The following is a 15014-nucleotide window of genomic DNA, read 5'->3' as shown; positions in this document are numbered from 1 at the left end:
ATGTTTCATTTGTTTGTTTGGGTTTTATCATGAAGAGCTGTTTGAAATGAATTATCATGCCACATATATCACAAGGGAATTTCAATACTACATCAGTGCAAAATTATGATATTTCCATATGCCAAATGTAGCAGATGAATTGATAAGGTAACAACTAGTAAAAATTAACCTGACTTTTGTATGTCTGCCACCAACCACCACCATAACGAGACTTAATATACAATCATTTGATCTGCAGTTGATTTGGGGTTTGGTGTGTGAAAACAGTAAACATGAAGATTTTTTTTTCCTGCAACCTGACTAATCAAAATAAAGTTGCTGCAAATGAATAGCAAGAATTTGCTAATGACATTGCTGAAATCTAAGTTCCTTGGCTTTATAGATCCACTATTACCATGACCAACCCAAACACTTGCAACAATGATATAGGCAAAAACTCCGAGTGAAGTGATATGTGAGGGGTGTTTACCATTTCATTTACATAATAATTCAGGTAGGGGACATTTTACTATTTTGTTTTTATCTTTTTTCTGGAGGAAGGAGGGTCTCGTTCGAACACCAACAGCTGGAAGAACCTTGCATTATGAGAGAATACAGGGGGACTATGCTGACTGACCAAAACAACACAACACATGTCAACCAACTGCCTTTCTATAGAGACACATCATTTGTATATATCTAGATATGACTCATATAGCACCTGGTTCCTACATACAATAGAGTAATCTTTGTTGATAAATATATCACGGTATGTCCTGACATCAAGGACCAATATGATCTCATAGTAGGGAAACTGGTCTTTATGTGACACAGAAATATCCTTAGAAGGAGAAACGCTCGTATACACCCCTCCCCAACTGTCAACATGTACATGACATTAACCCTCTACAGACTGATAACGGTTAAGCGTTATGCATGGGTATGAGAATGAAAGAATCCTGAGGTCCAAAGGAGTATGAATGCCAAGTCAGCAATCCTCATCTAGTTGTCCAGGAGGACAAAGTCTTCGGACTCGCGGACCGGCGCGATGAGCCGTCCATTCTCGTCCACGTGTCTGACCCGCAGGTAGCGCTCCGGCCGGTTTGTGTTCATGTTCTTGTTCTGCCAGTCCCCACAGCGGCCGTTCCTGATGATGAACATGGGGTAGTCGCTGGACTGGGAGCCCAATGGGGTTACCACCTGCTGGCAGAAGAGACAGGAAGAAGGGAAGGAAGTGGTAGGATATTCATGACAGACTCGATACCCAGGGACATCCAGAGCTCAGAAATGAAAACAAACATGAGACAAGCTGAAAAAAATTGAAGTCATGCTGTTTAGAAATGAGCATCAATATGCCACACTGTATGCTGTATGTAACTTACAATTCCAGAATACATATGGACTTGCATTTAAGTTGCAGCAGATCTCAACAATCACATACAATGATGAGGTTAAATTCTACTTGATCAAACATCCAGATATTGATTCAATATTTAGATGTTTGAGTAGGATAATGAATTTGTAGTTGTCTGTATGCACTCGTGAACAAAAACTATGTCTGTTATTAACACTTTGATACTTTTGCATACATGCTTTTTGATAACTGCAATGCATATAGATTTGATTCATTAACCCATCTGTGGAAAGAATTGTGAAATTCTACTTTTATTGTATTTTTTTCTTTCTTTTTGCATATGTCAGTGGATACAAAACGATGGCTGAAATGGTTAGCCATACTGGTAACCACTTGCCCGACCAAAGAGAGATTCATGCTAGGTACACTGTAATGCACATGTATTACTGGTACTATAATTTGCAGTGGAGTCAAAAGAGGCCCCCCAGCTTTTGATCCTAGCAGAATCTTTACCACAGGCCAAATGACAAATATACAGGGTATTACAGTAAGCACTTAATGAACTACACACAAAGTGCGCTGTCTGGGAGGGGCTATTACCAAAACAGAACATAGAAAACAAAAGGGGTACATAGGGTTAGGTGTCAAACAGGGAGCTAAACAGGTAAGGGGGGATTAAAGCAAAGGGATGAGCAAACAAAAGGGAGAGGTAGGACCAGTAATTATCCCAAGGATTATACAGGGCAACATGGGATGGGTACAGATGAATAGGGAGGCAACATCAAGCAAGATCAGGAACAATACAAAGGTGAAGAAAAGGAAAAGGGTGAAACAACAACAGCATGAGTGAAGGGGGAGGGGTTCCTGCAGAAAGCCCTAAAACTGGTATACATAAGTGTGGCAAAAATACAAGTGAGAGTATAATTTGCAACATAGATGATGATGACCAAAACTCAGTGTTTCATTTTGATAACTGGACAATGTGTTCATGTCTTATTCTTTTTTTTTTCTTTCACAGCAGGGCGCAGTAATAGTTGCCAAACTGGGAAAACAGGACTATATTTCACTTGCCCAACAGTAAATTTTGACCAACTTTGGCAGCACATGCAATGTACATTTGCATTGGGTTTGAAGTGCCCTGAGATTGTCTACAGAAGAAACCTGAGCTGAGGTCTGTTTCTTAGAGATACTTACAATCAGTGCAAGTTTTAAAACGAATATATTCGGGACTCATCCTAAACGGGTTGATATAAAGAAAAGGGCCTCGGGGGTAAGACTCACACTGCTGATGACATCGCAGAAGCTCTCAAATTCCTTCTCTGTCCTGATGTAGAAGCCCACTGTGCAGCTTGGGTCCATCTTGCTGATGCTCATCTTGCGGGGAGACATGCAGTGGAATGACTGAGAATAAAGACAAAAAATTCCTCAAGATTTACTGGCATGGACAACATAGGGGGAATTAATATTTGTGAGCTTTGGATTTGATTTCATTTGATTTCATTTCATATCATTCCATTTCATTCTACACAGTGAAGAGTTCAATACATTTTATTTTAGTACAGAAAGGTATTTCTTTTTTTTTTTAATTGCCACTTTTGTACTTAACATGTAATGCACAAAATTTGTTGAACAAGGTTGGATTACCACAGTGCTCTCATGTACATCTACAATTTTGAAGGGGGATACACTCTGAAGGGCGCCCTCTTGTGGTAGCACACTGGATATCCTGTTGAACAATGTATGGGACCACCATTTGATTTTACATCTTGCTGGCTAGGAATTGATTCACATGCTTTGCGACACATTTAGAGGCAATGAGTAAATAATGATTGTTCTGTCTTGTGTCAATAGCTCACAGATGCAGTAAGTCCTTTAAAATTCTATATCACAAATAGATTCAAATGACAAAACTTGGGACCATTGTACAGTACCAGTAAGCAGAAATAAATCAACCTAACAGATATCTTTATTCAATAACTACAGTTGGGTCAGCTGCTTTCTCATTTGTAATGTTAGATGAAAAGAAAATTTGAAAAACGTGCTAGCTTTTTTGTGAGAAATTTTTGAGCAAAGCAATTTTGTCTACATGGCTCCACAGTAGATTGTCTGTAACTGCTGAATGCCTTTTAGACCTCAAGTCAATTTTCTGCTAATGATAGCTACATAATTGTAGCCAGTGTTGTCTAATCACAGGGAAACCCAACAGCTAAAGCTAGACCTTTAAACCAGTTACACTTTGTATTTATTAATTACCTCCGCCAAGGAGGTTGTTTTTTTTTTTTTTGTCAGCGTTGATTGCTTGCCTGTCTGTCTGTTTGCAAAATAAACTGAAAAGTTGTAAACACATTGGGATGCAACTTACAGGAAAAGTTGATAATGACACAAGGAACAGATGAGTAAATGTTGGTAGTGATCCGCAGATTTTTATGAATCTTTAAATCTTTTGGCACATAGGGTCAATGAACTTGGAAGTTCAAGCTGTGCGTATTGAGGTTTGCATATGTGCACTATCTAAAGCACGATCTCTGCTCCAGGCACTGCGCAGCAGGAAGCTGATGATCTTGAGGTAAAACACAAGGCTTCTTTATTGGGATATTGAGCGATTTTCAGCATGCGTGTATGGATGGAAATAAGCTGCTTGGTGGAGGTCTGCACTCTCTGAGTGCTTTTCTAGTTTAATCTGACTTTGCATCACAAATTGGCCAAATATTTGCGGATATAATTTAATCTTTAACCAAAAGATGCTTCAATCAGTCAAGAAGGTAAAAAACCCAAACATACAAACAAACAAACAAACAAATAACAGTCACACAAATCAGATGTCTTTCTCACTATAACTGTAAAATTGAAATCAGTATATCTATACATAATCATACTATACTCTCACAACAGCTTTTGCTTTCCTCATGCTCCAAACCTGAGCCAAATTTGTATACTAGTATACCTCACATAAAAGTCTGTGCTCTACACTGTTGTAAGCAACCGCTCTGTATTATGGACTAGAAAATACCCACAAAACAAGACAAACTGGTGAAAAAAAAAGGTGAATGTTAGATGCCTTTACGATAAAATACACATATCTAAAAACATCCTCTTAAAAAAGCTTGACTACAGGCACAAATGGTCTGTAATTCTGAAACTGAAAGGATCATCAGTAGCACAGCTGAGGTAAGACAACACTCTTCACAGTGGTTGTTTCTAAAGAAGACAGACACCTAGGCAGGGGTCCCTAATCCCAGGCAGTGACAAAGGTGAGTGTGAATTGGTCACCTCAGTATGTCTCATTCCCTTGACTCTATTCTGACACACATCAGCTGAGCCCGGTGACCCAACCAAACATGGCTGAGTCATGCACACTACCTTGCATATGCAGCATGTACCACTGACTGTCATAACCAGTAGGTCTGTCTGCTGAACTTCTGTTTAACATGCACAGTTAAAACATAGTTTTCAAGTTCCATCCATACAAAATATAGAGAATGCACAAAGTAAAAAACCCAAACTATTCTCTCTCCTTTCTGGATTTTCCCATCAAGCCATCAAAGTCAAAACCATTAAGTCAAGTAATGTTTTCTCAGAACAGAGGCAAGAGATGAGTTCCAAAAAGTAAACCAGCTATGATATTGTTTCTGAACAGCTTTCCCAACTTAAAGGTATGTGTTCAACCTTTCATTTTATCTACATTATACATATAGACCTATGAAAATGTCTGTATCTATAAAAGATGACCAATGTACCCACTGACGCCATAACATGTAGCCCTTCATACGGACAGTAGAAGATGAGCCAAAGACAAGAGATACTGCCTGGGATAAGGTGACTCAAAACTATTAACCCGTTCCCTCCAAGATATCATGATTCCCAATGGGGTTAATACATGGAACAACTGCTTCCCATGTGGAAAGTGTTAATAAATACCTATTTGATGTGCATCTTGCAAATTCTTGGATCTATATTTCAAAGGCTTAACTTCCATCTTAATCTGTGAAAATATCTCTGCTGTTACATTGCTCAATACAAATCATCTTTACATGGCATTACCATTTTCTTCAAAACTTTTTCCTTGAACTTATATTTGCACCATCCTATTTGGTTTACTGCAAGATATAGAACATATATTTGGCCAAAGAAGATTGTGATATACTTCTATGCAACTTTGGTTAATTTTGTTGGCCTGCAATATCAGCTATCATGCTTCTCATTCTCTTCTTATTCTGAATAAGCATGGATGGTATCATAAATTCATATCTATTGTTATGTTTACCAATACTTCAATAACCTGTAAGATACATTTTCTTTGATTTATTTTTCTTCTGTTTGCATTATATATTTTCTTTTCTGGGAGGGATGGCTTGGTATCAAATTTCACAAACATCAATACTGCCCATTGATTTAAACAAACAATTACATACATGTGTAGCTACGAGTGATTATGCGCAGTGAATGACTGAACAGAATTCAGAACAGTTTGGCACTAAAATTGATGTATTTGACAACATGTAACAGCATTCAATTTTGAAGCATTTTGTCTGACAACTTTGTCAGACAAATTTGCTCTCAGCAAATCAGGGGGGCATTTCATGAAGCATTTTAACTTGGTCGGATATTTTTCTGACAAACTGTTACAAGCTAGCGAAATCCTTGCATCTGATTTGCTATGAGCAAATTTGTCTGACAAAGTTGTCAGACAAAATGCTTCATGAAATGCCCCCCAGATGCAAGGATTTCGGTAGCTTGTAACAGTTTGTCAGAAAAGTATCCGACCAAAATGCTTCATGAAATGCCTCCCTGGTCTGTGGTGTGTTCACCTTTGCATGTCCCATACTCAAGCACCCATTTCTCACATTCACATGGAGAGCTACACACCGTAGACTACATCATGGAAGTGATTCCATCATCACCGTACATTTCCTGGCCACAGACTACTATTCCTGTTGCCGTGCCGACAGACTCCTCTATCTTCTCTCTCACCATCATGTGATTCTCTCTCTCTCTCTCTCCCTCATCTCCTGCTTGTTCCTTCTCTCTCTCTCCATCACTCCCTTCCCATATTTCTCTCTTCTGTCTATTAATATTGTCTCTCTCCTTCTCACACTTATTCCCTCTCTCCTTGCCCCTCCTCCTCTCTTTCTTCCTTTAGTTCAATGATAGTCACACCCTTGCATCTTATTTGGTCTGACCTTTGCACAGAATGACTTTTCCATATACACAACTTAGACATTTCCGATGCTTGTTTTCATTATGCATCATATTCAAGACACGAAGAATGACCTGAAGCTTACTGAGCTTAGTGCTGGTTCAGCAGTACAAGGGTTTCTGAGATGGGGGTGTGTAAGTTCACAAGCTAATTATCTGTTTCTCAAGGAATGACATACAAATGCTAACTGAAGGGGTTGGTTACACCCACGCTGTTGTAAGCAGGTGAAGAATATTTGTGGCTCAAACTTGAATTCAATATAAGCACCAATGTGAATGTTTTCTTAACTGAATGCATCTAAGACATAATCAATGCCTTTATGCAGGATATACACCATAGACATTTTTTTTTTTTTTTTTTTTAATGTGGTTGACAGAAAATGTCCCCATCCACTCTCTTTATGCTGAGCACTTAAAGTATTAATGATTTATTCAAGCCATTTTTCAGTAGCTGATAATTTCAATGAGACTCTCTTTGATGGGGAAGTTATAGCCACTTATTTAAGAAGGCCAGCAAAAACAAAAAGAAAAGAAAAGAAATATCAGGGAAGTAAAGAAAATTTCATTGAAAATACCTGGTCATTCATATATATGCGCAACTTATCATCATTTAAAACTATTTCATAACTCTCAAAGCAAAAACATGCCCTTCACAGGTTGACTGCTAGGTCAAAGGTCACACAAACCATGACACTGATTGAGAGAGGACGAGGCAATATATGTGGCACTGTGACTGTCTAATACAGCATACCGGAAATGCCATTAAAACAAGAGGGGCAAATCAGTCTTTGCAACATAGAAATACTATCCAATCAAGTTACGACTTGAACAACAACAAAATCATGCAAAAAAAAAAGAAAAAAACTTCAACAACAAGAAAATCATGCAAAAGCCTGCGAGCCAGACTAGGAAGCGTAGATGGCCATTGGGATACGGTGTACATACCCAGAGGGGGAAATCCCTACTCCTCATGTCGACCACCTGTTGGCAGTAGTGGGGGTCCAAGTGGATCAGTTTCTCCTCTGCCAATGCATACAAGAAGAGAAGATTGTAAGGACTTTCAGACACAGGTACATATCAAAAGAATATTAACTGATGCCATATCCAATACAACAAATGTTTGCAGAAACTATGAATGATAATATACAGCATCTACACTGATATCAATTATGAAGTTTGGAAGTTCATGACAACCAACTACAAACCCTACATGAACAGCTGATAATGTAAAACCATCACTTTAAGACTTGAATGTTGAGGTATATTACATCTCATGAATAAATGCATCATCAGACTGGATTCAGTAGTGACATGTGACAAATATAGTACACTGAAATGTTATCTCACCCTGAAAACCAACAAAGAAGAGCGAGTGCTTGGGTTTTCCTCCAATGATCCCTAGGCAGCTCTCCAGGGTGAACAGGGACTGGATTGCTCTGACGTAGACAGGATTCACCTCGTCTCCTCCGAGCCTGACCGGTACCAAGATCACAACGGCGCACCATGGTTTCTCGCCCTCTGCCGAAGACCCAGTCCTTGACCTGGTCCGCTGGTCATGGGCGACACTTTCACCTCGGGTGAACGCGTCGCTGCTGCTACTTCCTTGGCTTGAACGAGGATCATCAGAGTGCAATGGCAAATGTCTTGAGGTGTTCTCTGACGGCGCCATGGGAGGCTTCTCCAAGACTGCTTTGAGTTCCTTTGCTTCCTCTTGTTGAGAGAGTGCTGACTTCCCCTGCAACCCATCGTCCAGCTCAAAGACCTCGTTATCCTCATCCACAGGACTGGAAAAGTTGGACATATCCTCCATCTCCACATTTCTGTGTCTCTCATCATCCACCGTGCTGTGAACTGCATCACCAGGGTCTAGGAGAATGTCCTGTGATGTCCCTGTCTCAGGTTGTGTTCTACTACAGGAACTTGTCTCGCTCTCACCTTGTTCGCCAGTGGGCGAACCTGAATGGATGTCAGGACTAGTCCTCGAGGGCAATAGTGTATTGTCCTCTCCTTTACTCAATCCTGGCTCAATGCCAGGAGTCCCTGCACCTGTATCAAAATTGCTTGGACTGTCTCTGTCAGAGTGATTAGTACTAGTACTTGTAAGCTCGCAAGAGGAGTCCTTGCCACTGCCTGCAGGAGGTTCTAGCCTCCCTGCCATTGCGGACATGCCATACAGACCGGGTCCCTGCGGAGAGCCATGGGCAAGCCTCGAGCCAACTCTCCGACTGGACTCCAGGCTGGAAGTAGTACTCTGCGGATGGTCTTTGGAAGCTGGACTGGATCGCTGGAGCTGTTGATGGTGCAGTCCCGATGTGCGGGCCTGATCCTTGCTGTTGGCGACACACCGAATTGGTTGACTGCGCTCTGTGCAGACATCCTTGTAGACAGGCTGCAACAACTTTTGGGACTTACTCCTGCACAGGTCAATCACATCTTGTTTGTACACTGTTGAGAAAATAGGAGTACATGTATGTGAGTCAACTGTGAAAGTATGTGTTATGGTCATATTAAATGATTTCAATTTAGTTTTAAGTGGCCAAATTTGACAGCAGAAGAAAAGATTAACACTCTTCAGGTAAGACCAGCTACCAAAATTTGAGTCAGACAACCCAAATGACATATTTTGGTCCACAACAGAAAAACCTAATCTGCAACTTTTTGTGGGTTTTGAGCTGGGCAGTCACATCTTATACAATTCAATTAAATTTTGAATTTTGATACCACTGAAACGTTTTTCATTAAATCAAGTGATTATAGTAACATAGTATCAAGTAACATATCTACCCAACATGTCATCTTTGTTTTCAACCCATAATTTATCTGATTCCTCTTTAAAGATAAAGACCCATTTGTGTGAGGATAATATGCCGTAGGAAGACTGGCCCGATTTGGATATGCCAAACCCCTATGAAGGAACTGTGTATAGCTTTACACGACTTTGTATATATACTGCTTTCTATGTCAGTACACACACAGCCGAAGAATCTCCCCCAGAGTCGAATGTTACCAAATAGCATATGGCTTTAATGTGCATACTTAGTGACAGGAACATACGTGATTCTATTCTAGCTAGCCCGGGCTAGTCGTGGCTTTCGAGTACCCCGGTGGGGAGTGAAGGGAAATCGATTCAGTCACAAGGGAACCACATCCCCATGCTACCGCATCTCTAAACGTTCTGTTGACCACCTCCTCAAAATGCTATAGACAATGCGTGTGGAGAGATTGCAAATGATAATGACAGGGTTGAACTCTATTGCACACTGCTTTGACATGAGGGCGTCCTTCATTACGTCTACCACCTACAAACCTGTGCAATCCTGTGCCACATAGATGCAGACCTGGCCGAGCAGTGGGTTGAGTTCATGTGCATCGTCCATTGCTTCCCTGCAAAGATTTTTAAAAACGAGAAACAAAAATGGAGAAATGGATTTAAAATGGATTAAAGTCATACTTGAAAGTGTGATATGATGCATTATATACCTCATATATAGATTCCTCTCATCTGATTGGTTAAAAGTGGAGTCATGAAAATAGCTGTGCCCAATTTTTGATCAAAATGACGTCATGATTTACTGTGCCCGGGGCATAGAATCAACTGTGCCCTGTAAATAGGTTTGGAGACAGTCGCAAACCCGTACACATAGATCACTCATATGTACGCACCAATGATACGACCGCCGCGCTGTCGATCAGCATTGATTATGAGTGCTGTAAAAGAGACTAGAATCTATATTTTCGGTATCTATATTTCGGACTCTATATTTTCGGTATATAAAACAAATATTGACAGCTTGATATTCGGGGCACAGTTAGAATTATGTAGGCCCTTGGTGATGTAAAAACCATAACTATGCCCTCAGCTTCGCTTCAGGCATAATTATGGTTTTCACATCACCTTGGGCCCATAATTTTAACTGTGCCCCTCATAGCAGTCATTATTTGTATACTATTTCATCATCTCACTTTTGGTTAGTGAACAATAATATCAAGAGCAGATTACAAATTTGAGGTTGAGGGGTAACTCCTGTAAGTACTCTGTATGTGTTGACGTGATCTGAATGCTGATTCAACTGAGGGTGTGAAAATAAGACATTACTGCATGTACTAGAGTAACCCTGAAAGAGACTGAGCTGTATTCAAAATGGCCATTGCCCAAGGTGGGATTCCCCCCCAACCTCACCCTCCTCTCCCCTCTTTCCATTCACACAACCAATAGCACTGAGCTAGTGCATCTGTCACAATTGCAACAGACAGCTCACGGATTAACCCTGGAGGCCTGATACACTTAGTCACTGCATAGTGTTAGGTCACTGGTAAGCCATTCAAAGCACTATACAGATAAGGAAATCATCATTCTGACCCAGAGAAGGAGGCTAAAATCTTTGTCCTACATTCTATACGTGTGTGTTCCGACAACAATAGGTAATTCAACCCCGTACTGCACGATGCTTTCAAGGTTACTCAGTCTGTGCAAAGCCAGCTGACTAATGAATGATCCATACAGTACATTGCCAAACCTATTCTTAGAATTCCAATATGCCATTGAACACTGTCTTTAACACTCTATTCATCACTACAACTTTCAGTCTATTTACACACCACATACACACAAACACACACATAAAACATTGCTATCTAACAGGGCTACAGAGGGTACAAAGATGGATTATTGTCATGATGCTTTACAACAGATCATAATGTCGTGGGTTGAAGAGCATTTTAATGGATTTCTTTTGGTGTTTATTCTACATATAGTGTAAAACTATAAATGCATTACTCAAAGAAGATCTCTAGTCTGTTAGTGACGTGGAAAATATGACTGTAATACTGACATATAAAAATCATATTATGACCATGAGATTGAGCGAGCAAATTCTCACAAGACTACACATGCTTATTAAGACTCAAGTAGGTGCAATATACAGATCGTACATCCATGTATATGCAAAGCAAACAAAGTTCAGCAAATTAAAAATGCTGCCTCTATGTTTTTCTTCTCTTCACATCTGCAACATGTTCTGAAGAATGAGACAGAGACAAGATTTACTGAAGAGTTCATGAAGAATAGAGGGGTAGGGGTTTGAACCCCCTTGGGTTCCTTATTGTTTTGTCTTGTTTTTCTTTTCTGGGTATAGGGGGTTTAAACTCCCTTGAGCTTTTTTGATTGTTTTTTTTTTTTTGGTTTTTTTTTTGCTTTTTTGTTTTTTGTTTTTTGTTTTTTTGTTGTTGTTGTTGTTTGTTTGTTTGTTTTTTTTTTTGGGGGGGGGTTGTTTTTGGTGGGTTTTTTTTTTTTGCTTGTCAGCTGATTTGGGCAAGAAGTGGCACCAAAAATGTAAAGACTCTTTTTTCTTCTTCTTCTTTTTTTCTGCTTGTCATGAACCCCTCTTTGAGCAAACCCCCCTTCAGCAAAAAGCTAGATCAGCCCCTGCACAGACACAAACATGGATTTTCTGATTCAGTAGAGATGACAGCCTGAATCAAGGGACTGAAAGAGGCCAAAGCAAAACTGGGTTGATCACTATTACCAGGTAGGACGAAAATATGATTCCGGCGCATGCAGCCAGGATTTAATAGGGAAAACGAAACTGATCTTGATTATGTAATAATTGTCCTCTCGTAGGAGATTGCTACTTGTGCTTTCAGATACAGACTTCCTGCAAACTGATTACAGAAATTTGTCAAAAGGAATCACTCAAGGCATTTTGCATTCACAATCACAAGTTGAGGATAGTCACCAAAATTTTCCCAAACAAATTCATATACAGACAAATCAAGATTTGCCAGTATGAAGGTGATATGAATTTTGCCTAAAATGATGTTCAATCATTATGGTATTGTAAAACCTAAAACTTACACAGAAGTATAGAAAATCAAGAGGGAGGAAATGGATTTAGCTGTTATTCATCTTGTTGAACTGAACCAATGGAGGACATACAGATAACAGGGTTCATTATGTCGCAATAATGTCTGTTGACACTCGGGATTCATCAAAGATTTGTACATATGATACAAGAAAAATATATTTTTGTCTGTATGCATTGGAAGGAATCAATGACCTACACATTGTACCTTCAATTACTGTATGCCCAGACTGAATAGTTTTAAGAAAACCTGGTCAAACATGCAAAAAAAAAAAACAAAAAAAACACAAACAAAGATTGTAGTATAATATTCTCTCCCCCCCCCCCCCACACACACACACAAACAAACAAACAAACTAGACACTTGAACAAGACAGGTTATAACCATTTCTTAATCCTCTACTCTTGCCGAGATTCAAATGGCAACTCTCTTGGTATCTGCAGAAAAACTGACACGCAGTGTCACTATGTTTGTTTGTTTGGTTTTATTACAACTGTATCTTTTTGTTTGTTATTTCATACCATTGCCTTCACAATAACAATGATTTCTTATCCTTGAGATCTCTCAGACCATTGCACATATGGTCAGGGGAAAATTTGAAGCCTCTCTTATGGAGTTAACACTTTCTTCCATCCCTCTGCCCTTTTAAGAGATTTATTTAAGCATTCAATTTACAGTGGTAATGTACACTCCCTGTAATACACTATGTCTTACACTGAATGTCAATACCTATCTACTTGGAAATTTTATCTGAATGACCTTTGTAGCAATATGCACATTAGCATACTATATGAAACATATATATGACAGATGAAACATGTGGCCCATGTGGTTGAGAAAGATGACGCAATATCACATTATTCACATAGACAGATAAACCACAAGGGAGACACAGTATTCATGTGACTTGTAAAGTCAATATTCCACACCCCTGCACATTAGCACATGAATCATGTCATATGACAACTGTGTGTGTGTGTGTGGGGGGGGGGGGATGGGGGGTGGGGGAGCGGTATATGTTGTATGCACGCACACACACACACACACACACACACACACACACATACACATACAAACACACAAAGAAAATCTACAACAATACGAAGCCCTATCACCATTTTTTTTTTGAGGAGACATTATCAAAGGAATATTGGACGGAGGAAGCCAGACACGGGTTGTCACTCACTTGAGGATATGGGCCACCGAGGCCGGGCCGTACCAGTCTCCAACCTTCTTCCCGTTCAGCTGACCGATGCTGACCAGTCGGTGGACGGAGAAGGGGCTCATGTCCAGCGGCTGGTCTCCAAACCAGCGGATGATCTGACGATGGTAGGCCTGCGTCTCGGGAGTCTGCTGCTTGTATATGTTCCACTCTGAGAAAAATAGAAATAAAGGTATCAAGCAAAAAAGAGAGTTCATAATATTTTGTCACTTAAAGGTACAGTGTGTATCACAGAGAGTGCAAAATTTACAGGGATTACTATAAAGCCTCATTAAAAAGAAGTCTACTTCAAAATAACTCATTTATGATCACATATTTAAAGCATTTGTGACCCCACATCACAAAACCAGTGGCAGAAAGTTGCTAGATATTAAGGTATCTGAAAAAAAAAACACACATAAAAACTAAAATCAGTTGAATTAAAGTAAAATACAGTGTAGATAGTTTCAGACTTTATGGATTATCAATCCATAATGCAATTTTCTGTGGATCTGCAATGCATCTAGTTGCATTCGATCTGTTTACAGTGGGTTTATATCTTGACAATCTGTTCTTTGTCTCCACACACCATTGATAGACATTCATGTTCCATGTCATTGCCGATCAATAGTTTAGGAACAAAACAATTGATAATCAATGTCCTTGACTATAAAACAAATGTACAAAAGCTCAAATCATTATCAGCTACAGAAATGTCACCTCAGTGTGGTCTATATTGTACACACCCAATGGCCAACAACATCGCCATTGCAGCAAACGACCGATCAATACTGTTTTAGCAGAGGTACCAGATAACCTAGATTTTGTTTATCCAGCACATTTCTATGAGTATGCATGTGACCATCATTGATCCCTAGCCCTGTTCTTCAAGCCCTTCCTTTCTGAAACCACAAAGTTTCAATCATTAGACCTAGGAGACAGCCATTTCACACAAGGCTGTGGGTTCTGAATATCTACTAATATACGTACCTGTAATAATATGTACAGACATTCAGACATGCTACAACAAAGAGTGTATCATTCACACCACAGATTATCTACATTACTGTTCTTTACTGTTCTATGGAAATTTGCTGAAGGAATCATCTTCTCATCATTTCTAAATTGGCAACTCTGAATTTCCTTGCATAGCCTACATTTGAGAAAAGTTAAAGAAATAAGTTACATTCATGAAGTTTGTGCCAAATTGGAAAGAAAAAATGTCAATTTGAGGGAGAAACAAGTTGATGAATGTGTGATGCATCTGTTTAATGAAAGCTTTTGATTTTGCCCTATCGACTTCAACATGGAGTGGAGTTTCTCATCAATGAATCTGATTTCTGTGTTGTGTGAACACAATTTCATTTGCAACATTCAAGGCCCAAACCTCAGAGCAAATTCTTTGATTTGAATATTACTCCT

General features: G+C 39.5%; 1 protein-coding gene across 1 annotated transcript in view; it reads right to left on the bottom strand.

Moving 5' to 3' along the window:
• Nucleotides 1-385: 385 nt before the first annotated feature.
• Nucleotides 386-15014, bottom strand: part of LOC140236774 (uncharacterized) — a 44303-nt gene continuing 29674 nt past the window's right edge. Inside the window, exons 5-10 of the mRNA XM_072316704.1 lie at nucleotides 13578-13764; nucleotides 9837-9913; nucleotides 7877-8974; nucleotides 7475-7551; nucleotides 2615-2734; nucleotides 386-1179 (exon numbers count right to left, since the gene is read on the bottom strand). Coding sequence (XP_072172805.1) covers nucleotides 982-1179; nucleotides 2615-2734; nucleotides 7475-7551; nucleotides 7877-8974; nucleotides 9837-9913; nucleotides 13578-13764 — 1757 coding nt within the window. The 3' untranslated portion in view covers nucleotides 386-981. The remainder of the gene's footprint in view (nucleotides 1180-2614; nucleotides 2735-7474; nucleotides 7552-7876; nucleotides 8975-9836; nucleotides 9914-13577; nucleotides 13765-15014) is intronic.

Source organism: Diadema setosum, chromosome 13, assembly GCF_964275005.1.
Source record: "Diadema setosum chromosome 13, eeDiaSeto1, whole genome shotgun sequence".
Classification (NCBI taxonomy): Eukaryota; Metazoa; Echinodermata; class Echinoidea; order Diadematoida; family Diadematidae; genus Diadema; species Diadema setosum.
The sequence above is the reverse complement of the archived record's forward strand: the minus strand, read 5'-3'. Positions and strand labels throughout refer to the sequence as shown.